Genomic DNA, 26,876 nt, shown 5'->3' with positions numbered 1-26,876 from the left:
AAAAACTGTACACGAACAGCGAAAGATTGGACGGCGACCAGACGCTCGAATACGAACTGTCACACAACCGACTCGATGGAGGTAAGCGGCGCAAACGCCGAGATCTTAGCGCGCAGGTCGCAGAAATTGCGCACACTGAGCCTGCAGAATCGGAAAATTCCAAAGACTCAAATAGTGCGAGGGAAGTGGTGGAGCCCGAAAGCTCCAGCGCACTTCCAGTTAGTAGTGATATCTCAAATAGCTCGAACAATTCAAAAGAACAACTCGAAGAGGTGGCCCCGGCATTCGTTAAGCCACGTAAATACTCCTCAAAGATCAGTCAGCCAAAAGGCGAGACCCCCATGGAGTTTGACTACGAGCAGATTGCTAATGAAGATGGCGAATCTTTAGACGGAGATGGAGGCGATGATGATGTGGCCACGGGCGAGTCGAAGAGACGGCCCCGCCAACTGCGACCCATCGCACATGCGTCATCAAAGTGGCCGGGACAAAATTACCGTGCCATCGACGCACCCGTTCCCCCACAGTACTCTCAGCAAACGGGCTATAGCTTTGGCAGCTACAATCCGTACCTCACTCCGCCCAATCCTGCCAATACCCAACAGTCATATGGCAACCACAACTACAATCAGTTAACTCCCGGCTACCAGGCCTACGTGCACCAGCAACAGCAAGTGGCTCCCGCTGGACCGCTCCCCCAGCAAAAGCCCAAAGTGGTCTACACTGGCTACAATCTGTCGTTGCCTCCGCCGCCCCTGGAGGACGACTTTCGGCCGATTGCCGGCAGCTACTACGGAGCAGCTGGCCCAGGGCCCAGCAGCCCGCGGCCTCACAACATCCAGCAGCAGCACTCGAATGCGGGCGACCTTCTTCCCTACCTTATACAACAACTGAAGGAGTTAAAGGAGCGGCGGAAGAATCTGCAGGCGGAAAACTTTGCCTACTTCCACCTGGACAACCAGCCCGTTAGCCCGGCCACCGTTTCAGGGGCCACAGTTGTGCCTACAGCCAGCACCACCCGCTACTCGCCAGTTGACCCTTCGAAACCCGCACAACAGGTCACTCCAAATGGTCAGTACAGCACCATGGGCGGATTCTACAACAACCAGAAACCGGACCAGGCCTCCTACACTGCCGCCAACTATCCCGGCAAGTTGGTCTCCCAGTACAGCATTGGTTCTGCCGATGGGCAGCGCAGCACGACGGAGAGCAACTACTTTCAGTACAACATTGTAGCCAACCAGAAGATGAAGGGCGTCTTCAGCACCGCGACGCCAGGCCAGACCGGGCATGCTGCCGTTAAAGTTAGGCCCCCTGTCACCCCGCTACAGGTGACACAAAGCATTAATGTCGTATCGGCCCCGAACTTGGCCTACAATAGACCCAATAGTCTGCAGCAAGTTCCGTTTCGCGACTTCTCGCACCTTCCTGTGGGCATTAGTTACGCCAGCAACAGCACAATGCCAGAATCCTACCAGACTTTCACCAAGTCAATCAGCACAACAGAGGCGCCGCAGCGCGATCTTCCCACGAGCAAGTCTAAGCTGACAAACTTTCAGTTCAACATCCACGAGTTTATGGCCAACCTTAAGGCCAGCGATCTGGCCAGTGTCAACCCGGCCGTGAATCCATTCATGAAGTACTTCAAGCAGGTTAGTAGCGATGGAAATGGGAAAAGCAACTTGCGCAATGCCCCGGTCCTTCGACGTCCAGTGCCAAGCAGTACGAGCTCAACTAGCAGCACAACCACGACCACCCAGATTCCGACCACGCCAAGTCCACCGGCCTCCAAGATTCACCTTAGAGCCAAGCCGACAGTGCCCACGCCTGCAACTCCGACCACAACGAGGGTTCTGAAGGGGTACGAAAATTTCATCAAGGGCATTCAGAACCAACTCAACAAGCAGACCTCTAGTCAAAGTCCCGCCCCCAGCACATCGACAAGCACTCTGCGAGTGCCAACCACCACGACTCTCGAGGGCGTCGACTATTATGACGAGGATTACGAAGAGGATGAGGACATACTTCCTCCGTCTCAAATGCCTCCTTACATGCCCATGTCCGAGACCATGGCCCCTCCCCGCCCACAACTAGCTACGGCCGTGCCAATCACTGAGTCGCCTGGAAAAGCGCGACCAAACTTCCAGACGGGCTTCCTGGAGGCGACGACCACACGCCGTCCGTTCCCCAACTTCTCGCTAAACCAACCAGGTGCCGAGGCCGGCGTGCCGTCGTTCATTAGCTTTCCCAGCGATATCTTCCAGGAGCTGAAGCAGCGGCTGCCTCAGCTTCCGGAGTCTAACAGCCCACAAGTGAATACCAAAACACCCACGACCCCGCGCAGCATGCGTCCGACTTCCAATCCAAGGCCAATCTCCTCCAGCACGGCGCCCCCAACGACTCGAGTTCGTTATACAACGCGACCAAACACGCGAGGACAACAAAAATGGATGACGATGTCACCGGTCCAAGGACAAAAGGACGCAAAGAACCTCACCGACAATAGCCCCGCCCTAGGCTTAGGCTCCAGCAAGCAGAGCAACTTGGGCGGCCTGCAGCTAAATTCTATACATGTCGGCTCAGGCGAAGAACGTCACAGGTAGCTGTATGAGCCGGGACATGTCCCTGATAGATGAATTACATTGTGCCGCTACACAGATACACAAGACATCAATGAATACAAGAAAACAAGGGTTCTATGTACATATACCATATACTCCACGCCCGTCCGCGGTAAAACTGTTTATACGTCTACGTTTAGACCCACTACTAAGCGATCCCACGAATCGAACTTACCAAAGCTGTACAGTTGACTAAACAAATGTTCTGGACGGGGTACTATAACTCTAGCTGTAACACTAACACTAACCCCAGCTAATTTCCTGTGCTAATCCCTTCCACATCTTTGCTATCCGCCCATCTTTTGGTATTAATTATTTTGTTAATTTAAATTGAATTGTTTTTGATCTCGTTTTACATTTTTCTCTCTTGTTTACGAACATCACCATTGTCTCTCCATAATCTACCCATTTAATTGCCGTGAATTTCTGTCAATGTAAATAATCTCCGCCACTTACACGACATCACTACACTTACACCCAAATCATCTTCGACAACCAAACCAACAACCTGTACAGAGTTGAGTCATCCTCACCGTCATCGCTAGGGGCGCCGCCACCCGCTAATATATTTGTACAGCCCACGCCACAAGCTCCATCGCCACAGTTAGAACCCAATCGTAACTACTACAATGCATCCATATTTAATCATGGGGGCGGCTACCAACCACCGCAGCAGCAACAGCAGCAGCAACAACAACAACTACAGCCAACACCATTCCAACAAGCGCAACCGCAACAACAACAACATCAGCAGCCGCCACAAGCTTCACCACATCCCTATGATTCATCCTATTATTCTGTTTACGACGACGATATCGATTTATATAGGGATATAGAGTACCAACAGCAGCAGCCGCCTCAGCAGCCAGCTGCCCCCCAGTATCAACCAGCAGTGCGCCAACAACAGCCGCAATCAACCTACCGCCCCTTGGAGCTCTCGGCCACCCCGACTCCCCCACAAAAACCATCATACGGCAACCAGCAGACCTTGACCTACACCTCAGACTACGATGAGGACATTAATGCGCAGGTAAAATGAACTCTATATAAATATTATAATGCTATAATATATACATATATATGAAATGTTAAATATTGTTATTATTGACTGTGATTTTAGATCGAGCAGGAAAATTTGTACGATCAGCCAACACGTTCACCCCAGAGGTAAGTAATATTAATCACATGCCCTAACACCGCGTCATTTCTCAAGTTTGAGACATCTCAAAGGAAACCATTCCCGAAAAACCAAAGAACAGTCAGCCTTGCAGAGCATTTTAGACCATCTGCACTGAAAGGGATTTCAGAACTCATCCCACAAAACTAGTTAGAGTCCTGTCTAGTGTGTAACTACACAATCACAAAACAGCCACACACTGCATCAAAATTAAGACACTACTTCCAACCCTATACGTAAACACCCAACCACAATACATTTATCTATCAGGCCGGAACAGGTGGCCATACAAACCCTGGACACCCGGGCCATCCCTTCGACGGCGCCATCCCCGACGACGCGTCCGGATGATCCCACCTACTACGACACGCTCACTACCCTCCACGCTCCGGAACTCGGGCCTGCTGACTACAGCTACTCTAGTTCCGCAGAGTACGCCTACGGGTCGGCAGAGGACTATGACCAGAGCGAGCGCACGCTGACTCGAGCCAAGTCCACGCCGCGCACCGATACGGATGACTATGATCTGATTGCTAATGTTGTGGGTCCAACCAGAAAGAGCACAACGGCGCCACCAACACGGTCCCAGAACACAAAACCAACTCTGGCACCTAGCAGGAACCCGTCGAAGAGTTCCATAACCAACACACAAACTCTTAAGGTCACAAAGTCCACAACAACCACAACTACAACCACGACACCATTCCCATCTACGACAACAACAAAACTAGCAAGGTATTTTCACTAGCCATTGCGATAGCGCCTTAGAACAACGTAGGAAGTAAAGTCTCACTGCCAGCGGCCATCCGAAGCAATTGCAACTCAGTCATTAGCTGGCTTTATTATTATTTGCATAGTTTGTAAGTTCTCATTCTCGCATAACACATGCAGCTTGAAAGTTTGGCTATCACATTATACAGAACATTACACACTCGCCAAGTACATTTAGGCAGTTTTTTGAACAAGCAAATTGATATCTACAGCGTCAGCGCCAACGAACCGAAACTCTGCTGACTGTTTGAACACAAATGTATTCCATATTATGTCTTTCTGTCTTCCCTGTAATGTGATTAAGTACTCATATCCATTGCATGACTACTCATAAGATATCCGTTAGGTGTCCCGAAATACAAAACGCATGAGCATGTACCTATTCGTATTTTGCAGCTGTCTCAGTTGGCAGTTCGCTCGAAAACGATAACCAAAAACTAAAAAGAATTTCAAAATCTGAGAACCAAAAGGCTAGGCAAATTGAATGCTCTATACACATAGCAATAAGTTACTAACATTTATGTGATTACTTATTCGAATACACGTCTCTTCAACAGCTCGAAAGCGCATGCAAATAAGCCCTATAAACAACATGTTCCCAACAAGTCAAAGACAACTACACAATCTTCCAGTACCCCAACCACCACCACGTCCAGCTCCACACCTCCTTCGAATCCCTCGACTTATAGTTCCAATCCCTTTCTCAAATCAAAACTGCAAAATCTTGCCAAGTCACTGGTAAATTTTGTCTCAAACAGCCAGCCCAAAAGCAATACCACCGGCTACCGACAAGTTCATAACCTTACAAACTCCTATCGCCAACCCACGATTACGGAACCAGTCCCAGTCCAAATTCCCACCCAAACCTTTTCCCCAACGCCCCCGCCTTCTACCACGCAATGGCCCCTGGTGGAGGAGCACGTTGAGACTGTTTTTGACGAGAGTCAGAACGTTCATGTTCAGACGGCCGAGCCGCCAAGGAGTCGTTCCTTCGAAACCAGCACATCGGCCAAATTCCTGGACTTTATCAATGCCGCTGCTTATGGTACCAGTCCGCGCGGCAATCTGTTGAATGCAGTGCCAGATAAGCTCGTGAACAGGGATTTCCCGTATCGGGACAGAGATTATTCATTCGAGTCAAGCTCAAGGGATCCGGAACCACAGCGCAAACGTATTCAGACCTACATCACCTCTGATGTGGCGCCACAGAGTTTTACAGTTCCGGTAAAGGGTGATGTGGGACCACAGGCGGAAGAAATGGAAAGTGCAAGTACAACGCGACCCAATAAGCCAATACAATATAGTCTTCAAAGTGGATCGCATGGTTTTAGTCTACGTGTCGAACAGAACGAAAACGAAGGAAATCTGTCTGCGCCAACTTCTGCGGAGAAAAAGAGTCTGCCGACCACCACGAGCACAACAAGCCCAACAACACCGGTTGACTTATCTCAGGAGTATGTGGACATCGTTCCCACAACATACGCCCCACCTCTTCGCATTTGGCGTAACGGAAGACCCACCATTCAACAGGCATATTATAGGCCAACCACCACAAGTTCTAGCACAAGTACTAGTACCAGTACCAGTACCAGTACCAGTACAAGCACATCAGCTCCTACCACCTCGAATGACAATGTTGAGTCGAGCAGCACCATTAGAACTACCACAACACCAAAGGCTCTGGCACCGCCCAGCACGGAAAGGTATGTTGTACCGGGTCCAACTTATACGGCCCGCGCCAATTATTTTAAGGACAGCCTAAATCGCGTTACTGTCAACCCTGCAATGCGTTTTGTCTCACCGTACAAAAGTCTAGAGAACTTGCTCCAGGAAGACCGCCACCACCAGCACCACCAACTGCGAACGACAGCTAGACCGCGATACACAAATGCACCGGCCTTTCCACCCTTTCTGCAGACTACTTCAAAACCGCCAAAAAACCTTTTTGTGGTCACATCTGCTAGAAACACCAGTCAAGATGTTTTGGCCACAATGGCGACAGGAAACGCACGTAACTTTAGCGTTAGCGACGCTATACTTAGCACATTCAGTCCTCAGAGACCCGCGCCGAGCATGCTGCGAACCACCACTACCACAACAACAACTACTACTACTACTAGCACGGAAGCACCGCCGCCAGATATGACTACTACTGCTTCTCCCACGACCGTCTCCGCCGTGATCGCTTCGTTGCCCATCCGCGTATCACAGTCCCCAGTCCCCCGACCCCGTGGCCGCTCCCGATACACAGCAGCCACCTTAAACAGTCTCGGAGACAGCGTGGACGAGCCCACGACCTATGCGCCCAAGTTTAGGTTGCCGCCCGGATACGATACTAGTCCGTATTCGAAACGCAAACCTCAACGCGTTCGAGTGATCAGCAATCAGCGGACCTCGTTTGGGGAGCCAACAGCTAAGCCACAAGAAAAGTACGAAGCTTACAAAGCCGCATTGCAGGCCAAGGATCCCGCCTATAGCTCGCAAGGTGCTTTAAGCAAGTCCCTAAAGCGAAAGCCAATCGAGAATGAAGCCAGCATTCCTGACGAGCCACGGGCCGAGGCCTTAATCAGCCAGCCGTTGGAAGGCAGGCAACAGAACAGCTTGGAGGAGGGCGGAAGTGCGATAGCCTACAGCTCCACCGAACATGTCGTGGCGATAACAGACCGCCCAACTGTCAAATTTCTCTACTCTAACAAATACCGACAGCAAACGGCGGAACGCACTTTGGCAGAGAGCCTTCAGAACGCCGGGTACATAACGTCAGCTCAAGGCCCGGCTCAGAAATTCCAATCCGCCAACGTCCTGGAGCAGCTGAGGCAGTTCCTTGCTGGCAGTGATAGTAACAGCAACAGCGATGAGAGCGGCACCTCCCAGTTCGTTGACGAGTACTCATTGCCCGAGATAAAGGCCGCAGTTGATGAGATCAAGCAGCTTTACTTGCCCACTGATCGACCAGTAACGACCACTTTAAAAACGACCACCACGACGCGGCGCCCTACCACCACGCCGATTGCCCCACCATCTTCACCCCGCTCCACTGCAGCCACTGTTAGCTCGTCAATGCGACAAGTGCCAAACCAATCCAAAGCATACACCTCTTCCTCCACTCCTAGCGTCTTGGGCACCGATTCCACTCCAACTCCAAGAACCTACCTGAGCACCCCCGATATTAGTACCCCTAGAGCCCCGAAAGACCCACCAGTTTACCCGACCCCCGCAAGCGCCCCCGCCCCCAACATCGCCACCGCTACAGCCACCCCCTCCCCGTTTGCACCGCACACTGCGCGCGCTTCGAGGGTTAACAATGTCATAAAGTCGTCGATTGCTGCCGCTGCCCTAGGCCCTAGCACCTCAACCTATCAGCCACCAGTTTCAGCGGGTAAAGCCCAAAAGTTCCAATTTGGCTTCGCCCCCAACAATAAGAACCACCAACAGCAAATAAGCAGCAACCATAATGGCGCCGCAGCCTCAGCCTCGGTGAAGTGCTCCGACAGCACACTGAACGCCAAATGCAACGAGATTCCTTCAAGGTATATTTACCCGTACAGATTGCTTTTAAGTTCAGTCGATCCCAGCCATCACTCTACTCTCCTTATCGCTCTCTTTATTATTCCTCTATTAGAATCACCGTAATTTGTTTTTGAACACAACCAACCAACTATAGCCTCCCACTCAACACTGTACCGTATTGTACTGTACTGTACTGTTCTCAAGCTTTCTATAGTCTCTCATTACACCCCACATTCACCCACCTCTAATCTACGTATTTATAGACACTTTCATTTGGTTGGCGTTGATTGTTGGCTTCCTAGTGTGCCCACAGTATTGTTTGCTAAACAACCAATGCCCGTTGAATAATTTTCGATTTTACGTACTTCTATGTATACGATCATAGTTAGGTTCAATTTCACTGAATCCTCTTGGTGACTTAATACGAAGATACATAAGAACTTACTAAATTTTAGCTGATGGGTAAAATGTTGCAAAAAACTTTGGCAAACAAATTGTAAAAGGTTTACTTTTGGAAATTCCGTTAACCGATCACTGGATATCCTTGTATTAGTACCGGTGGTGGCCCGTAAAAGTAAATCCCTAAAAATTGTCTTGATTTATTATTTGCTATTAAACTGTACACATCAATTGATTACGAAAAATTCGAAATGGTATACTATTACGCAGATGTGAGAACTAAGAAGTTAAAAAACCAAAAAAGGTTTAAATATTTAAATTTAAAAATTCTTTACCATCTAATATCAACACTTTACCATTGTTCTACAGTGGGAATTCATTTTCAATCAATAAAAGACTTATGAAGTAGGCGTTGAGGTCTGCCAATAATGTATAAAAAAATTAAAGCAAAGGCAATTGACATATAATGATCAAATAATTTTTCGCACATTTTACCGAGCATAAATTTAGTAGGTACGGTGTGTGTCGCTGATAGAAGAAAATATTTAAACCTCAGGGTAAAGAAAATAAAGGGAAATATCTTTCAGCATAGGTTCGTACAGTTTAGATTCAGCACTTCTAGTGTATTTTATATTGTGAATTTGCTGCCCACTTCTGCGGTCCTTACACATAAATTAAACATCTTTGTCTTTTCTCAGCCTTTTTTACCTTCAAAAGCCAACACGTGACACATAAGTATGCAATACAACTTTTTGGTTCTCACTAAAACTTATTTACAAGATATTGGACAAAAAATTATGTTTTTTATGCTCTGTCGGTAAAGGTATGCTTAATTTAAAATAAGGTTACGGGAATAGTTCGTAATGGGCATTAACCAATATCATCCAATGTGTATAGAACAACTAATCTTGCATTCATCCGTCTATTTGTGTAGCACAAATTAGTAATAGCAGTGAAAACTGAAATTTGATTCGAGTAGAGCAACTCGATTATATCTGCTCTTATCTTATATTTCCCTAAACCAATGTATCAACAAATTCTATTTAGAAACAACAATAGAAATCGGGGAAATGCCATGTACGCCAATCAGGATAGAGATGTACTCTCAACGCCGAACCGTGGAACTCACCCACCGTAAGAATACAATTTAATACATAGTGAAGCAGTTAAATCAAATGTAATTTTTAAGACGAACACGTCCCACACTGAAACCATCCGGCACCATTGTGTCAAAGGCCCAAGAGTTTGTGGATATATACCGGTACCCACCGACTCGCCCCGACCCCATTTACCCACAGCCCACTCCAGATAAAACGGCAGCTAAGTGCCGGAAGGACGTTTGCTTGTTACCAGACTGTTACTGCGGAGGCAAGGAAATACCGGGTAAGTGCAAGTACAGTTAAGTAGATCACGATTCTGATGCAGGAAACGGCGATCGCAAATGACGCATACAATTAAATAATTAATGTAATGCCAACAAATGTGTAGGCGGCTTGAGCGCCTCGGAGACCCCTCAAATTGTACTTATGACATTTGACGATGCCGTCAATACGATAAATATCGATCTTTACGAGGAACTCTTCAATAATAAGTCGCGGAAAAATCCTAACGGTTGTCCTTGGCGCGGAACCTTTTATCTATCGCACGAGTGGACGGACTACGGCATGGTACAGGATCTGTACTCACAGGGACATGAAATGGCGTCTCACACCGTTTCGTAAGTTGCGTTAGACAGCGTCCTTATCAGCAAAGGTCACATCCTCCAAAAGCGCCTCTCTCGTTCATAGTCTGCATCGGTTTTTTGCTCGCTTTTACTTAAGATGGCTACATGTTCTTAGCCCGCAGCTCTTTTTTCTCTACATATTTTCATCCACATTCCATTTGCATTGCTAGGCGACCTTCCCGTTGAAAGCATCCCTCAGATCGTTCTTTTGACTTTTGATGATTCCGTAAATGACTTAAACAAGCAGTTGTACACGGATCTTTTCGAGAAGGGTCGCGTCAATCCCAACGGCTGTCCCATCACAGCTACTTTTTACGTCTCCCACGAATGGACCGACTACAGTCAGGTGCAGAATCTCTACGCCGATGGACATGAAATGGCCTCGCATACAGTTTCGTAAGTATATGAAACTAGAAGCTTGAACCCGACACAGAAGTACACAACAATGAACACAACTAGAAGCAGCACTATATCACAGTATTTATGTAGTTAGAAAAATCAACCTCAATGCACCGATATACCATCTCGAAACTAATCAAAACCACACCGCTGTGCTAACAAAGATTTAACCGCATCTTCCTGTTTAATAATCACAAACACATTCATCTACAGACATAGCTTTGGCGAGCAATTCTCGCAGAAAAAGTGGACCCGCGAAATTGCCGGACAGCGGGAGATCCTTGCTGCTTACGGCGGCGTGAAGCTATCAGACGTGCGAGGCATGCGCGCACCATTCCTCTCAGTGGGCGGTAACAAAATGTACAAAATGCTGTACGACTCAAACTTCACCTACGACTCGTCCATGCCTGTCTACGAGAACCGACCACCCTCCTGGCCCTACACCCTGGATTACAAGATATTCCACGACTGCATGATTCCGCCCTGCCCAACTCGCTCCTACCCTGGGGTATGGCAAGTACCTATGGTCATGTGGCAGGATCTAAACGGAGGCAGATGCTCGATGGGCGATGCCTGTTCGAACCCCAGCGATGCGGATGGAGTAACAAAGATGATTATGAAGAACTTTGAACGTCATTACACCACCAACAGGTACGATTAGAGCAATACTTATCGCGCGCTAGAGTCGAATGAAGCGTATCCGCAGGGATAACCAGACCTGAATGCCTCTATTGAAACGCTTATCGGATACTTTTGTCTAGGCTCTAACAATTTTTGTATTTACAGAGCACCTTTCGGCCTGTTTTACCACGCTGCATGGTTTACCCAGCCCCACCACAAGGAGGGCTTCATTAAATTCCTTGACGCCATCAATGCCATGCAGGATGTATGGATCATAACCAACTGGCAGGCGCTACAGTGGGTGCGAGATCCTACACCGACATCTCGCATTAACTCATTCCAGCCATTCCAGTGCGATTACTCAGTAAGTATACGCAGTTCGTGATCAGGTAACAGTAATTCAGATACATAATAAACTTCGACTACCAACTAGGATCGGCCAAAACGATGCAACAACCCGAAAGTGTGTAATCTGTGGCACAAGTCTGGAGTCCGGTACATGAAAACATGTCAGCCATGCCCTGACATTTACCCCTGGACTGGAAAATCTGGAATCCGATCTTCCCGCATCGATAACGAAGTTGAAGAACCGGCGGCGTAAGACTCGGCATCGCTAGTATCGCATGGAACTTTTTGGGGATTAAGATCTAGGGCTAGCAGTAGGCAAGAAGAATCACTCAGCAATCAAAAATGCCCAAGTGTTAAAGCCACTATTCATTCGAGCTCAAAATACGGAATTCACTCGTTAAAATGTTTTCATTTAATTTAATACTTTTAGCTAATTTTTTAAATGACCATAGTTAATTTTTTGGAGCATGTTATTACAAATTATTTATTCCCTCTTATATACTCAATACCTATCTTTATATTCCTATAGATTTTTACGTATACAGTTATTCTTGAAGTTGCACACGCAATTGAAGCAGGACTCTTGTAAACGTAAATCAATTAGGCGTAGGATTGTAGACTAAGAAGTACTAATAAATTGCGTGTTTGGTGCACCGAGTCCTTCGATGGCATAACAAAATACTTAGTAGGATTTGGATGCACCAAGTCCTTGGTTTCCGCCACGGAACGCATTTAAAAATTAGGCTAGTATACTTTTTCGTTTAACTTGTGATAAAGAGTTACAGCTGAATTTATGTATTAATAGATGTGCAGAAGCCTTTAATCACGTGTTCCCTTTTTCATTTTAATTAATAAAGTGTTTTTGAACGCAAGTCGGAATTGGGTGCATTGAAAAGATAAGTTCTTATAACTTATTTTCGCACTCATTTGTATTATTCCATAAATTTATCTAAGGTTATTAGGAAAAGAATCACATACATACTTCTGTCATTTTTTTTTTATTATTCACCACAACCTATAGTGTAAATTTTGTCAAATTATCTTCGTAGAAGCCACCACCGCCTAACCTAACCCATCTTCGAAATTCATAAAGTCAGAGAGAATTTAATAAGTTAATTGAATTCTTAGTCTTTACTTATCGATTACCCACGGCAGTCAAAAAATGAATATACAAAACAAGGATAGGATCAAGAGATAGATAAATAAGTCGAAACGATTGCCAATACTTAGCCGCTTTTCCGAAAAGTTAAAAAACATTTGATTCAGTTAAATAAAACGACTTGTAAGCCTGTCAACTGTAGTTTACCATGTAAGGTATAAAGTATTAAGGGGATTCAACATGCAATAATTAGAAATGATAATCAAGTAGGTCGAGTTGCATATATTATAAGGGCATATACAAATAGTGAGCTAAACTATATACCACAGGGCGCAATATAAGAAAATCTTTGGAGCAACGAGTGAATTAAGTATTTTGTGCTAATGTTTGTACAAAACGATAAACCTATGTATGAATGTACTCACGTATGCTTGCAATAAATTGTAATATTTAAATTGTAAACTCTTTTTGTAATCTGAATGACAAATCGAAAGTATACCAACACAGTTTTCATATATGCGCCACTCGAAACATGTGGTGCAGGTGTTACAAATAATATACTCGTGATTGGGACAATATTGAGCTCTATATAATTTGTTAAGGTGATGAACCCTTGCGTGCAAGCTTTCGAGCTGTAAAAAGGTATAAAAAGAACTACAGCCTTACAACTGCAAACACATCGAGCTCAAGACTTGTACTCGCTATGTCGGAAACTTGGATAGTTTGGGTCTTATTGACGACTCAATGGTTTGTCAGTGGAGGGGCCCACGGATTTGATTATAAAGAAAAGTGTATTAGCCGATGGCTCATTGACCGTTATCAATTGAACGAAGAAATCTACGGGCCGGTAAGCTGCAGTGCTAAAAATGGGACTCAATTACGTCAAAAGCGACGTGTTGACCCGACATTTCACGGCAATCCAAAGCCGCGAGGAGAGCTTTTGGCCAGTAAATTCCATGTAAATTCGTACAACTTTGATCAGACTAACTCTTTGGTTGGGCTGGTTAACAAAATTGCTCAAGAGTACCTAAATAAATGTCCACCGGTCATATATTATGACAGTTTTGTGGAAAAATCAGATGGACTTATTCTTGAGAATTTGTTTAAGGTAAGTTCACTTAAGGACATTGGACAATTGGAGACTGAATGTTGTATCACTACAATCTAATTTCTTTGGCAGACTATCCCAATAACTTTCTACCATGGCGAAATTAATCCAAGCTACGAGGCGAAAAATTCCCGTTTCACAAGCCACATTGATACCAATTGCAAAAGTTACATTCTGTTTCTTTCGGACCCCCTAATGACGCGAAAGATTTTAGGTCCTCAAACGGAAAGTCGTGTGGTCCTTGTCTCGAGGTCGACACAATGGAGGCTTCGGGATTTTTTGTCATCGGAACTGTCCTCAAACATAGTAAATTTACTGGTTATTGGAGAGTCGCTGATGGCTGATCCAATGCGCGTGAGTATAAATGAATATTCAATAATAATATTTGTATGAAATTGGACTAACCTTTGTCACAGGAGCGTCCTTACGTTTTGTACACGCACAAACTTTACGCAGATGGCTTGGGCTCGAATACCCCAGTGGTGCTCACCAGCTGGATAAAGGGTGCTCTGTCGAGACCACACATCAATCTTTTTCCGCCGAAGTTTCAATTTGGCTTTGCGGGACACAGATTCCAAATTTCTGCCGCTAATCAGCCGCCTTTCATCTTTCGCATCCGCAGTTTAGACTCCTCAGGAATGAGCCAGTTACGCTGGGACGGAGTGGAATTCCGACTACTGAGTATGATATCGAAGCGCTTAAACTTTTCGGTAGATATCACTGAGACCCCAACACGGGCCTTTACGCGGGGAGTAGTCGACACTATCCAGGAACAGATTGTGGAGAGGACAGTAGACATTGGGATGTCCGGTATATACATAACTGAGGAAAGACTGCAGGACTCCGACATGTCGGTGGGACACTCACGCGATTGTGCAGCCTTTATAACACTCGCCTCGAAGGCACTGCCCAAATACAGAGCCATCATGGGCCCGTTTCAGTGGCCCGTTTGGGTCGCTCTTATTTGCGTGTACCTTGGAGGGATATTCCCGATCGTCTTCACTGACCGTTTGACACTAAGCCATTTGATGGGTAACTGGGGAGAGGTAGAGAACATGTTTTGGTATGTGTTCGGCATGTTCACGAACGCTTTTACCTTCACCGGCAAATACTCGTGGAGCAATACCCAGAAGAACTCCACACGCCTCCTAATTGGGGCCTATTGGCTCTTTACAATTATAATTACATCTTGCTACACCGGTTCAATCATTGCATTCGTAACATTGCCAGCGTTTCCCGATACTGTTGATTCTGTGATGGACCTGCTGGGACTGTTTTTTCGTGTTGGAACCCTGGGTGAGAAAACGTCAAGGTAGATTAAATTCATTAATAATATTTGGGGTGCTTACGAAAAGACAATGGCGGCTGGGAGACCTGGTTTCAAAACTCCACTCACGTTCCCACGTCTAGGCTGTACAAGAAGATGGAGTTTGTCGGGACGCTGGAGGAGGGTATTGGCAACGTTACACAGAGTTTCTTTTGGAACTATGCCTTTCTGGGCTCCAAGTCTCAACTCGAATACCTGGTGCAGTCAAATTTTTCAGATGAGTAAGACCGATCCTTATTGTACTTTTCCTGCTTACCAACAAACACGATTTTACAGAAATATTTCGCGCCGATCGGCGCTCCATTTGAGTGAAGAGTGTTTCGCTCTCTTCCAAATAGGATTTCTTTTTCCCCGGGAGTCCGTGTATAAGCGCAAGATCGACTCGATGATCTTGCTGGCCCAGCAAAGCGGTCTCATTGCCAAGATCAATAACGAGGTAAGTTGGGTTATGCAGCGCTCGTCCTCAGGTCGCCTGCTGCAAGCCAGTTCATCGAATTCTTTGCGGGAAATAATCCAGGAGGAGCGCCAACTGACCACGGCGGACACAGAGGGAATGTTTCTGCTGATGGCACTCGGCTACTTCCTAGGGGCCACCGCCCTGGTTTCCGAAATCGTGGGTGGCATAACAAACAAGTGCCGTCAAATAATCAAGAGATCCCGCAAGTCAGCCTCCAGCTCTTGGTCCTCCCGCCACAGTTCTGCGGCAAGTGGGGCGGTAGAGCGCACGGAGGCCGAGCAACTGGCGCACGAAGAACGAAAGGCCACAAGGCGCGACGCCGCCGAGGATTGTGAAAAGATGAGTTTCGGAATGCGCGAGTTTAATCTTACCCGCACCACGCTGCGAGAGCTTTACGGGAGCTATGGTAGACCAAATCAGAGCTATGGACAGCAGGCCATCGATCACCCCAAGTTGCCTTCTAGTGACGAAAAATGCAATTACTTGGAAGATGAAGAATCCCGTGAGGCTATTGCTTCTTTGGAGCGTTTAGACGATTTTATGGCTATGATGGATACGATGGATAGCGAAAGTGATCATCAGCAACATGAATTCAGCCCCGACGAATTGTTTGGACCCAACCCATCACATGGGGCACCGCCTGAAAATCTATAAACAGTAAATTAGAAAAATGTTCTTTCTTAATTTCACATTGCTGATTTAAGTGCACTTCAAAGTCATATGATTTAGCTAAAAAGATATTATATGTTAAAGGACTAACACACTGAACAAATTTAAGTTAAAGAAACGCAAATAAACTTTCAACTAATGTAATATTATAGCATCGGGAAATATTTTATGAATTAAAAATCACTTTAAAATAGTACATTACAAAACAATTCAACGTCTTTCCTTGCATCTGACCCATGTTAATCCTAATATTTCCTACAAATTGCTAAGCAGTCAGAAAATAATAGTTTTTACCTGAACCAAGACTTTCATATCAGATCATCAATATTATTACGGTAGTTTGAAAGTCTGGCAGTGTCCTTGAAATTTGCCAGGGATCTTGTCTAGATCGAGCATCAGTACAGAACTAACTTTAATTAGTATGCCCCACACATGTCTTGCGCTCAATTTCATTGCTTTTCATAAGCACGAGATATTTCTGGGTACTCGCTTTCCTAAAAAAGATAGTATAAATAATAAGTTAGATAAAATAATGTAATAAAAGGGAAATACAATTTTTGTGTACAGTTTTAAGTATGTAATTAATAATAATTTGGAATATAATTACACTACTACCGATGGTTATAAATAATCTAATGCTTTTATTAAGACAGTGAGATGGCCTTTATTTCTATACATACATCTATACATACATATGTACATACCTACATATATACTTAAACGTGAAGTTAATTTGGTTTTTTGTACATACCTGGGAAATTTTGACATCGTCAAGCCCGTACTCCTTAGGGTGCTTCAGGGCAAATCGAGATGCTACTTTGCTATATGGTGTGCGTTGATAGCCTTGGCCGCTCTTTCAGCCAGAAATATGTTGCGCGCTTTCTGGGAAGACAGTTTGGATATTCGTTGTCCGTCCGCCAAGAAGACGCGCCCTGCACGAGAAACAATTGGCACGAGCCCGTTGTGAGCGATCAGTGGGCATCGGCTACGCAGCATCTCATCGGCGAGATCTATTAGGGTCACAATATTTACTTTAAAATTCACAAATATGGCGGTCGCGTCGCATAGGTAGCTTGATTTCAGGATTCGCGAAAGCCCTTTGGTTTTTGTACATACCTGGGAAATTTTGACATCGTCAAGCCCGTACTCCTTAGGGTGCTTCAGGGCAAATCGAGATGCTACTTTGCTATATGGTGTGCGTTGATAGCCTTGGCCGCTCTTTCAGCCAGAAATATGTTGCGCGCTTCCTGGGAAGACAGTTTTGATATTCGTTGTCCGTCCGCCAAGAAGACGCGCCCTGCACGAGAAACAATTGGCACGAGCCCGTTGTGAGCGATCAGTGGTGCATCGGCTACGCAGCATCTCATCGGCGAGATCTATAAGGGTCACAATATTTAGCTATTAACTTAAAAATACACAAATATGGCGGCCGCGTCGCATAGGTAGCTTGATTTCAGGAAACGCGAAAGCACGATTGCATTGCGATAAATTACTGAAACATTTAAATACCGCAAAATACCAAATCGATTTCAGGGCGCCGCGTGTCATTACTTTTTGACCCATCAAACAATTGAGAGTTGTTGTATATAATATATATAAGTGTACCTCTCTTCTCCAGGACGATGACCAGCAGAAGAAGCTGCAAGGAATAAGATGCCTTTCCTCCTAGAACTACTTTATCCAGGTTTGATTCATGCTGATTTCTCTTTACTCTAGGCATGTGGGACTGCGCAAACCGACTTTAACAGACCTTAAAAAACACCGGAGCTTTTTTTCCCCCAATATTGTTTTATTACTTTTTTCCACCTGCTCCTCTCTGTGCATCAGTTTAAACGTTTAAATAGAGAAAAGTTATTTCTGTAGCACCGCGCTAGTAGTTTTTATTACTTACAGAATTGGCACCATTAGTCTTTGTTTAATTAGGAATCTTTTCAATCAAAAATTACCTAAAATTACACACCGGAGCAAGCAATACAATTTGAATTCTTCGCGCGCGTAATAAATCGAGGCAAAAATACTAAAACATCGATAGGTGAGGTGGGTGTCTTTGCTAACTATCATAGAGTTTCGATATTATTAAAAACATCGATAAGCTGCAAATAATATCGATGTGAAAATTTCTGAGGGCCGCACGGTATTTTTAGGGTAAGATATTAATGTTTAGATACAACGTTTTCTTAAATTGGCAGAACTGTAAGTCCTCTGCCAATAAAACGTTGTATCTTAACATTTCTGTTAGAAAAACCATGAAATCTAACATTTAGGAGCGCCAAATTGGTGTAAGGGGGAAACTGGTTTAAGAGACGGGCGCCCTCTATGGAAACATGTGCGAGCTGACAATTGCTAATTGGAACGAAATACAATCGCTGTGGAATATCGATGGCGGGATTTTTTAGGGGGAACTATCGACTGTTTGAGTTTTTTAGGGGTAGGCTGAATTTTTATCTGAGAGCCGGTGTAACGTATAACTGACACTTACTTTTGCCTTACGTTTTGACGCAACGCTGTTTGGTGATGGGAGAAAAACATCGATTGGAATGCTGAATTTCATCTGGCAACATCGGTGATGGGAAAAACATCGATTGGAAGGCTGAATTTCATCTGGCAACATCGGTGATGGGAAAAACATCGATTGGAAAACATCTGGCAACGGGCACACTGCCACCGATCGCGACTTTGTTTGTGTTGTGTTAATTATGACGCGCATTTTGCGCTGAAAACCGTTCCCGTCTAACAAAAAGTGGCCAGCTCCACGCCCGATATAGCCCCTGTGTTTTCTATTATCTGTGTTCGTCATACCTGCTTAATTTTCCAAGCGACGGCAAATGTGATTAGTGCGGGCGTCCCTCGAAACACATACATATGTATATAAGTGGGTGTGTCACACAAGAGAGTTCCAGCCACCGCCTTAATTGCGCAAAGACAGATAAATAAGTAAGAGACTAACATAGCTTTTGGCTAACTAATCTAACTTATCAAAGTGTACCCACAAAAATGGGTTTCTTGGTGGACAGGCGTAGGCGGTGAGTCAGCCACGCAAACAGTCTGCAGTCGTCATTTTATAAACACGCATATTTTGCGTGTGTGTGTGTGTGTATCTGATGAACGGATGCCGGCGTTAAATTGCAATACTACCATTGCGATCGGGAATGTACTTGAAATTAGGTCATCACCTTGCGCCACAAAGTTGTTGGCCCCACTTGACTGGTATTGGTTATCAGCCAAACTATCGCGACAGAAATGGTAAATCGCTGATATGCCGTTTATTATTCAGGTGCCTCTTTCTTCGCTTACTCACGGATACATACAGTATACTAATTTCATGTGCAACGCAGCATAGCGAGTTCATTAACATGGAATACATACACATTAGCAAGAGTGCGGATCGAGCGGGTACATCTTGCATCTCACTTTTCCGAGTATTTTGCTGGATAGAAAATAAATCATATTTTGGTTATTACTGTACGCTTTAATGGGGTTTCGCCTGTGTATCTAGTTACCTGAAAATTTACATGCGTACATACAAAGCGTTCGACCAACAGCCGCCTACGAACCATTTCTTGACGTCGAGTGAAAATATCACCACAACTTGTTTGGCAAGTCTTGTAGGCCAAGTTCTAGCTGACTCCAATGGATTTTTATGCTAGAGATTTTTAAAATCTCATTCGATTGTCGGTCCTAGCATTTTACCCAAGTAAAATTGTTGTAAAGTCAAACCTTCGCCACTAGATTTTCCCAGAAGTTGAATTAATTTCTGACTTATAAATTAATTAGAATTCATTTATCAAAACTAAATGTTATCGTATTTATTATTTCCAGCTTGATTTAAATAAAGCCGCTTTTAAAAGTACATCCGTTCAACGAATCCCCTAGAAGTCTTGTAAAATATGTTGAAGTTTATCCGCGGAAAGGGTCAGCAGCCCAGTGTGGAAAGACAACGCCTACAGAAGGACCTTTTTGCTTATCGAAAGGTATGTATATATTGCTTAAAGCTTGTAACAGCCACACCTAGTTTCCGTTTCTTTTTCGTTAATGCCAGTGAGTAAATTTAGTTTCTGACACATTCGCTAGGAATCTTTTGGGTGGTACACTTGAAATCTAAACTGTGCCGATAAAAAGAAAAATATGGGGCCCAATATTTATGAAAAGAAAAATATGGGGCCCAATGATTAAAAGCAAATACTTTTGTTTATATGTTTAAAAAAAAGAAAAAGAAATATTTTATAAATTTTCAATTTAATATAAAAACGACACAACATTTTATTAAAGCGCTTTTTTTAAGATTTTAAAAATACATTATACATTTTATTTTAATTGGACTAAATTTAAGAACATAATAAAGAAGTCTGTCTGTCGCGTATAAATTGGCATGTATTGATTAACTTGCTTGCCGAAGCTAGCATTCTTTCTTGTTATCAAACAAGAACCAAACTAGTGACGATCGCACCTTGAATATTATACTTCGATATGAACTGGTTAGAGCTTGTTACAAAAATATACCAGAGCTGCTCAACAGAACCATACATCCTACACTAGTCAAAGGAACAGTAGAATTGTGTTTCTATTGTGTAATTAAAGAGCATTTTCAAATTAGTCATCAATGTATCATTAAGCAAAAGCACCCAGTGCAATCAGGCCAAACTTAGTCCCCAGTTCCATGAAGGGAGTGTAGTTGATAAGATTAGCTTTATTTGTTTAATGGGCTGGGTAAATGCCTAGGCTTCACAAACACCTCCATATCATACGAAACAAAATATGTTGATTGTTTAAGTAGATAGGAGCAGTAAAAAATGATAAGATTAAAACAACCTAAAAAGTACAGAGAAAGAGAATTTATGCACCTGTATCTGGGTTAAAGGGTTATTTTCATTTTATTTTAGTTTAGAGTTTTTTGAATACTATCATAAAGTTTCAATATGAATTTGTGTTTTTCTAGCCTCGCTGTTAAAATTAAATCTTCGGCGTTTTTTGAAATATAATCTTAGAAATATAAGTTTTTCAATTATGCTGAGATCAAGTCGAAGGACTCGTATACACATATAATTTCTCTTAGACCTATTATTATGTCTACATTTTTAAAACAAAAATGTTTTCTAAATATCCGTTTTTCAATTATGCTGAGATCAAGTCAAAGGTCCCAATTACCAGGACTTGAATTTATTTCAGAAAAAATCGAATTACTATCTACATTTAAAATCTTTGCAATACTTATCAGATTATTTTTAATTTAATAGTGTATATTATTATGTCTAAATTTTTAAAACAAAATTGTATTTATAAATGTTTTCTAAATTTGAATTTAATTTAGAAAAAATCTAATTATTATTTACATTTAAAATTTGTGCAATACTTATGAGATTAATTTTTAATTTAATAATGTGTAATTAAATCTTCGGCGTTTTTTGAAATATAATCTTAGAAATATCTGTTTTTCAATTATGCTGAGATCAAGTCAAAGGTCTCAATTACCAGGACTTGAATTTATTCGAATTACTGTCTACATTTACAATTTTTGCAATACTTATCAGATTATTTTTAATTTAATAGTGTATATTTACTTCGGCTGAATAAAGCTGTACATTATAATTTAACTAGGTTTTATAATTTTGGTCAAATCATAATGAAGAGAAAAATATATATTCAGCCACGTTATTATAGGCTACACACAAAAAAATCGATTGGATTGACAATTATTTTTTAATTTTACCAAGCTTTTTTTTTGTGTGTACTTTTCTATATATTTTTATTTAACACTGGTTTTCACATATTTTTAAAATTATATTTTTCGTTTAGACCGCACAGCATGGCTTCCCTCACAAGCCTTCGGCCCTTGCATATGATCCTGTATCAAAACTTATGGCAATTGGAACGCAAACGGGGGCCATAAAGGTTTTCGGCCAACCCGGAGTTGAACTTTATGGACAGCATACATTGGTGAACAACTCTGCATCGGAGCTCAACGTTCAACTGCTCGAATGGGTTTATGGAACTGGTCGCATACTTTCGTTAACAGCAGCTAACCAATTAATTTTGTGGGAGCCTGTGGGAACGACTTTGCTCCCAATCAAAACACTTCCCTTCGATGGCAAACTGAAGAAAGTTTCATCGCTATGCTGTTCCTTAAATAAAGATTTGCTTTGGATTGGAACCGAAGGCGGAAACATCTATCAACTTGATTTAAACACATTTACAATAAAGGAACCTGTAATCTACCATGATGTGGTGTTAGAGCAGGTGCCACCAGCGTACAAGCTAAATCCTGGAGCAATTGAGTCAATTCGCCAGCTTCCAAACGCCCCTAACAAGCTGCTCGTTGCGTACAACCGAGGCCTTTGTGTCTTATGGGATTTCGAAACAAGCTCCGTGGAACGAGCATACATAGCCCCCGGACATGGACAAAGTGTTGGTCTTTCAGTGAATTCCGGAGGATCTGAATTCAGCTGGTATCACGCTGATGGCTCGTATGCCACATGGAGCATAGATAACGAGAAACCGCCATCCAACGTTAACTATGTTCCATATGGTCCTGATCCGTGCAAGAGCATAAATCGTCTGTACAAAGGCGAGCGAGGGTAAATATCAATAACAACTGGAAAAGAATATTTGTTATTTATGAATATTTTTTTTAGATCTAACGATGTGATTGTTTTTTCCGGTGGCATGCCACGTTCAGCATATGGTGATCATAATTGCGTATCCGTACACGCCAGCGATGGACTCAAAGTGTGTCTTGATTTTACATCTAAAGTCATTGACTTTTTTGTAACATACAAAAACAATACTGATGTCGCAGAAGTGCTTATTGTACTACTTGAGGAAGAACTCTGCGCATACGATCTCACTGACTCTAATATTTCCGCAATTAAAGCGCCCTATCTTCACTCGGTGCACGCATCAGCTGTTACCTGCAATTACCTTGCTTCTCAAGTCACGCAGTCCGTATATGAGAGCATTTTACGAGCAGGCGACGAACAAGACATTCACTACAGCAATATTGATTGGCCTATCACTGGCGGTGTTCTTCCCGATTCAGGAGAATCTGATGAAGAGGATACTGCTAAGTTGTACGAGATTCTGTTGACTGGGCATGAAGATGGTTCTGTTAAGTTTTGGGATTGTACTGGAGTGTTGCTCAAACCAATTTATAATTTTAAAACGGGCAGCATTTTCGGAAGTGAACACGAATTTCGGGACGATGCAGTAGCAGACATCAGTGCGGATCAACTCGATGAAGGAGAACCGCCATTTCGAAAGGCGGGCCTTTTTGATCCTTACTCCGATGATCCTCGATTGGCAGTGAAAAAAATAGCATTTTGTCCAAAAACCGGGCAGCTCATTGTTGGAGGCACAGCGGGTCAAATTGTTATAGCTAACTTTGATGACGCCTCGGAAAAGGTTTCTTTAAAATACAGTTCTATGAATTTGGTCAGCGACCGTGATGGGTTTGTGTGGAAAGGTCACGATCAGCTTAACGTGCGCCCAAACTTATTGGAAGGGGATGCGATTCCTTTAACTGAAAATAGCGTTACTATATCAGGAGTGCTGCAGGTTTTGCCTCCAGCCAGCATTACTTGCATGGCACTTGAGGCGAATTGGGGCCTCGTATCCGGTGGAACTGCTCACGGCTTAGTGCTCTTTGACTTCAAAAACTTTGTTCCAGTATTTCATCGCTGCACATTAAATCCAAATGATCTTACTGGAGCAGGTGAGCAGCTGTCGCGTCGCAAGTCATTTAAGAAATCATTGCGGGAGTCATTTAGAAAGCTTCGCAAGGGTCGATCGACCAGGAACAACCCCAGCAATCAAGTGCCAACAACGGTGAGTAGCATACTAGTTAAACAGAATTAGTAAATATACACTTTATATTTTTTTTCTGTCAGTGTATATGCATATACTAGTAAATTCATTTAAAAATGTATTTTTCAGCTAGAGGCACGTCCTGTTGAGCGGCAAATAGAAGCACGTTGTGCTGACGACGGTCTGGGATCAATGGTGCGATGTTTACTATTTGCTAAAACTTATGTTACTAATGGTGAGTTACTTTTTTATCAAGACCCCAAGACTAATCGCTATAATCAAGTTACAGTTTTTAATTGTTTTTACTAATTTTCTTATTGTATTTTCAGTCAACATAACATCGCCCACTTTATGGTCAGCAACAAATGCCAGTACTGTCTCCGTTTTCCTGTTGCATTTGCCCCCAGCGCAGACCGCTGCAACTGCAGTACCGTCGGCAAGTGGCAATGCACCACAGACTCCGCGTCGCATTTCCGCGCAGCTTGCCAAAGAAATTCAATTAAAACATCGTGCCCCAGTGGTGGGAATTTCTATCTTTGACCAGGCGGGAAGCCCTGTCGATCAACTGAACGCAGGAGAAAACGGTAGCCCACCGCATCGTCTACTTATCGCTTCCGAGGAACAGTTTAAAGTGTTTTCACTTCCACAATTAAAGCCAATAAACAAATATAAGCTTACCGCTAACGAGGGTGCTCGGATTCGTCGCACACACTTTGGCTCGTTTAGTTGTCGCATATCCCCGGAGTTACTGCAAAATATGCAGGGTAGTAGCCCAACCAAATCCACACGCTCGCATGGCGATGGAGAAGGGTCTGCAAATATCAGTACGACTGCTGGTCGTGGAGATGTGTATCACGAAACTGCTCTGATCTGTCTAACTAATATGGGCGACATTATGGTTTTATCAGTCCCTGAATTGAAAAGACAGCTGAATGCCGCTGCTGTGCGGCGGGAAGACATTAAGTAAGCCGCAAATCCTGCTATCAGTAAAAAAATACATTTTTCCTAATGCCAATTCGTTATTTTGCAGTGGAATTTCGTCGCTTTGTTTTACCAACTCTGGGGAAGCCCTGTACATGATGTCTTCCTCCGAATTGCAACGCATTGCATTAGCCACGTCCACAGTGGTGCAACCCACAGGCATTGTTGAAGTAGAACCTTTGGAAACTGAAGAGTCGGAACTGGTTGAAAAGGATGATGAAAGCGATAAAGAAACATGTACAAATTCTGAAGTTGTCAACACACTAGACGTTAAAGATCCACCAGTCGCTACTATTCGCGCTAAACCTGTAGAAGGAAATCTTGATAGAAGTAGTCTTCATCTAACCAATGGAATATGCAATACAAGTTCACCAAATCAAGCCAACGAGACTATCACCAGCTCCATTGGTGATATAACTGTTGACTCGGTGCGTGATCATTTAAATCTTACGACAACCACGTTGTGTTCCACGACTACAGAGGAGACTGTTGGTGAGTAACGGTGCTTCAAAGGATTAACCCCATTTGCTTGATTGTCTTGTTTTGTTTTGTATATATGTTTCGTTGTGCAATGTTGGCTATCAATTCAGTTATTAAATCAACTCAATTTAATTAATTTAATTTTTGATTTTAGATATGCGCACGAACCGACAATAATTGCAGTTTTTTGCTAGCTTATAAGCCCGGCCCACCTTATATTTAAAGATTAACATGACTCTTCTAACACTTTTAATATAACTAATAAACATTTCTACATAAATGTAGGTCGCCTATCAGTGCTTAGCACACAAACAAACAAAGCTACTACCACCGTGAACGTGAACGATATTCCGGATATTAATATTTCCAACTTAGGAGACTTGGCATCGAAGAGGTGAGTTTTTACAAGAATCATTAGAACTCTATTAATTATCCTAATTACTCAATAGCAGCAACACGACGGAAACGAGTACTAGTTCTGTAGTAATAAAATCTGTTATTACGAGCATATCTCACGAAAAGACGAACGGAGAAAGCGAAAAAGGATCGACAAAAACTACTGCGCCCGAAGAAAGTCAATTTTAATAACTACAAGCAGGTGTTCAAGTACTCGAACATGACAATATACAAACTAAGAACATTTTTTAAAATTGGTTTAACAACGTAATACGGAAATGCGTATAAAAAACAGAGACACCATCAGAAGATGCTCTCCCAGAAAAATACTTTTTATTATAGCTATAGTGCATTATCCTGACCGCAACTGTTTATTATTACCTATGTATATGTTTACGTATTTTCACACAGTGACTTCACACATAATTATTGTGGCAAAAATCAATCCAAAAGAAACAATTGCATTTTTAAAAATATATATATCTGTACACCACGTAATTTTTTAATCAATATAATTTTAAGAATGCATTTCTTACAATCTTTTTGCTTTTACAAGTATTTAAAAGAATTTATATATTTTTTACATCTTACTCTTTAAAAGTTGATAAATGTGCGTGCTGCTTGTTACATTACCATTTAAAAACTACAAAAAAATCTTTTCCCTGTTTTCAAATATTATTTTTGTAAATATGAAATTCTGTTTTAATATAAATCAAGCAATTTCGTTTTCTAAATATTAAAATTCTAATGAATTGGAAAACAGGTTTTAAAAAGTACAAAGTGAAACAATTATGCCTTATCAACAATGACTAAATTTATATCTGATTTTATAAAGTATTAAAGAAACGTGTACATCCATAGATTAACATATAAACTGTTTAATAATTATTTAACCAATATAATGAGTGATTTTATAAATGAGAATTGCACCGAAAAGTCAAGAACCTGTGCGGACTATTTTTATCTGGGATATCTGAATGTTTCAGAAATTTT

General features: G+C 43.0%; 3 protein-coding genes and 1 long non-coding RNA gene across 6 annotated transcripts in view; 3 read left to right on the top strand and 1 right to left on the bottom strand.

Annotated features, from left to right (window-relative positions):
• Nucleotides 1–13,130, top strand: part of Cda5 (Chitin deacetylase-like 5) — a 39,735-nt gene extending 26,605 nt beyond the window's left edge. Inside the window, exons 6-16 of the mRNA XM_070211754.1 lie at nt 20–2,599; nt 3,138–3,651; nt 3,742–3,788; nt 4,069–4,533; nt 5,127–8,099; nt 9,526–9,612; nt 9,668–9,861; nt 10,372–10,597; nt 10,814–11,251; nt 11,387–11,585; nt 11,655–13,130. Of these exons, the coding sequence (XP_070067855.1) occupies nt 20–2,599; nt 3,138–3,651; nt 3,742–3,788; nt 4,069–4,533; nt 5,127–8,099; nt 9,526–9,612; nt 9,668–9,861; nt 10,372–10,597; nt 10,814–11,251; nt 11,387–11,585; nt 11,655–11,822 (7,891 nt within the window). The 3' untranslated portion in view covers nt 11,823–13,130. The remainder of the gene's footprint in view (nt 1–19; nt 2,600–3,137; nt 3,652–3,741; nt 3,789–4,068; nt 4,534–5,126; nt 8,100–9,525; nt 9,613–9,667; nt 9,862–10,371; nt 10,598–10,813; nt 11,252–11,386; nt 11,586–11,654) is intronic.
• Nucleotides 1–17,625, bottom strand: part of LOC138912025 (uncharacterized) — a 28,733-nt gene extending 11,108 nt beyond the window's left edge. Inside the window, exons 1-7 of the long non-coding RNA XR_011417661.1 lie at nt 17,346–17,625; nt 16,981–17,239; nt 16,524–16,723; nt 15,360–16,208; nt 15,126–15,298; nt 14,873–15,068; nt 14,182–14,812 (exon numbers count right to left, since the gene is read on the bottom strand). This is a non-coding gene — a long non-coding RNA (uncharacterized lncRNA). The remainder of the gene's footprint in view (nt 1–14,181; nt 14,813–14,872; nt 15,069–15,125; nt 15,299–15,359; nt 16,209–16,523; nt 16,724–16,980; nt 17,240–17,345) is intronic.
• Ir21a (Ionotropic receptor 21a) lies at nt 13,188–16,391 on the top strand. The gene is made up of 5 exons (XM_017148785.3): nt 13,188–13,776; nt 13,849–14,130; nt 14,193–15,072; nt 15,132–15,324; nt 15,380–16,391. The coding sequence occupies exons 1-5, from the start codon at nt 13,372–13,374 to the stop codon at nt 16,212–16,214; spliced, it is 2,595 nt and encodes an 864-aa protein (XP_017004274.2). The 5' UTR covers nt 13,188–13,371; the 3' UTR covers nt 16,215–16,391.
• A 1,230-nt stretch (nt 17,626–18,855) lies between the features above and the next one.
• l(2)gl (LLGL domain-containing protein l(2)gl) lies at nt 18,856–26,827 on the top strand. 3 transcript variants are annotated; one of them, XM_017149023.3, is made up of 9 exons: nt 18,856–19,163; nt 20,049–20,200; nt 22,023–22,801; nt 22,859–24,047; nt 24,156–24,261; nt 24,356–24,989; nt 25,057–25,499; nt 25,773–25,881; nt 25,940–26,827. In XM_017149023.3, the coding sequence occupies exons 2-9, from the start codon at nt 20,117–20,119 to the stop codon at nt 26,070–26,072; spliced, it is 3,477 nt and encodes a 1,158-aa protein (XP_017004512.1). In that variant the 5' UTR covers nt 18,856–19,163; nt 20,049–20,116; the 3' UTR covers nt 26,073–26,827. The 3 variants fall into 3 exon arrangements, with proteins under 3 accessions (XP_017004512.1, XP_017004496.1, XP_017004522.1); XM_017149007.3 differs by having other exon boundaries at nt 25,937–26,827; XM_017149033.3 differs by lacking the exon at nt 25,940–26,827 and having other exon boundaries at nt 25,642–25,881.
• Nucleotides 26,828–26,876: the final 49 nt, after the last annotated feature.

The sequence above is a fragment of the Drosophila takahashii genome, chromosome 2L (assembly GCF_030179915.1).
Source record: "Drosophila takahashii strain IR98-3 E-12201 chromosome 2L, DtakHiC1v2, whole genome shotgun sequence".
Lineage (NCBI taxonomy): Eukaryota > Metazoa > Arthropoda > Insecta > Diptera > Drosophilidae > Drosophila > Drosophila takahashii.
Note: the sequence above shows the minus strand (reverse complement) of the source record. Positions and strands in the feature narration are given on the sequence as shown.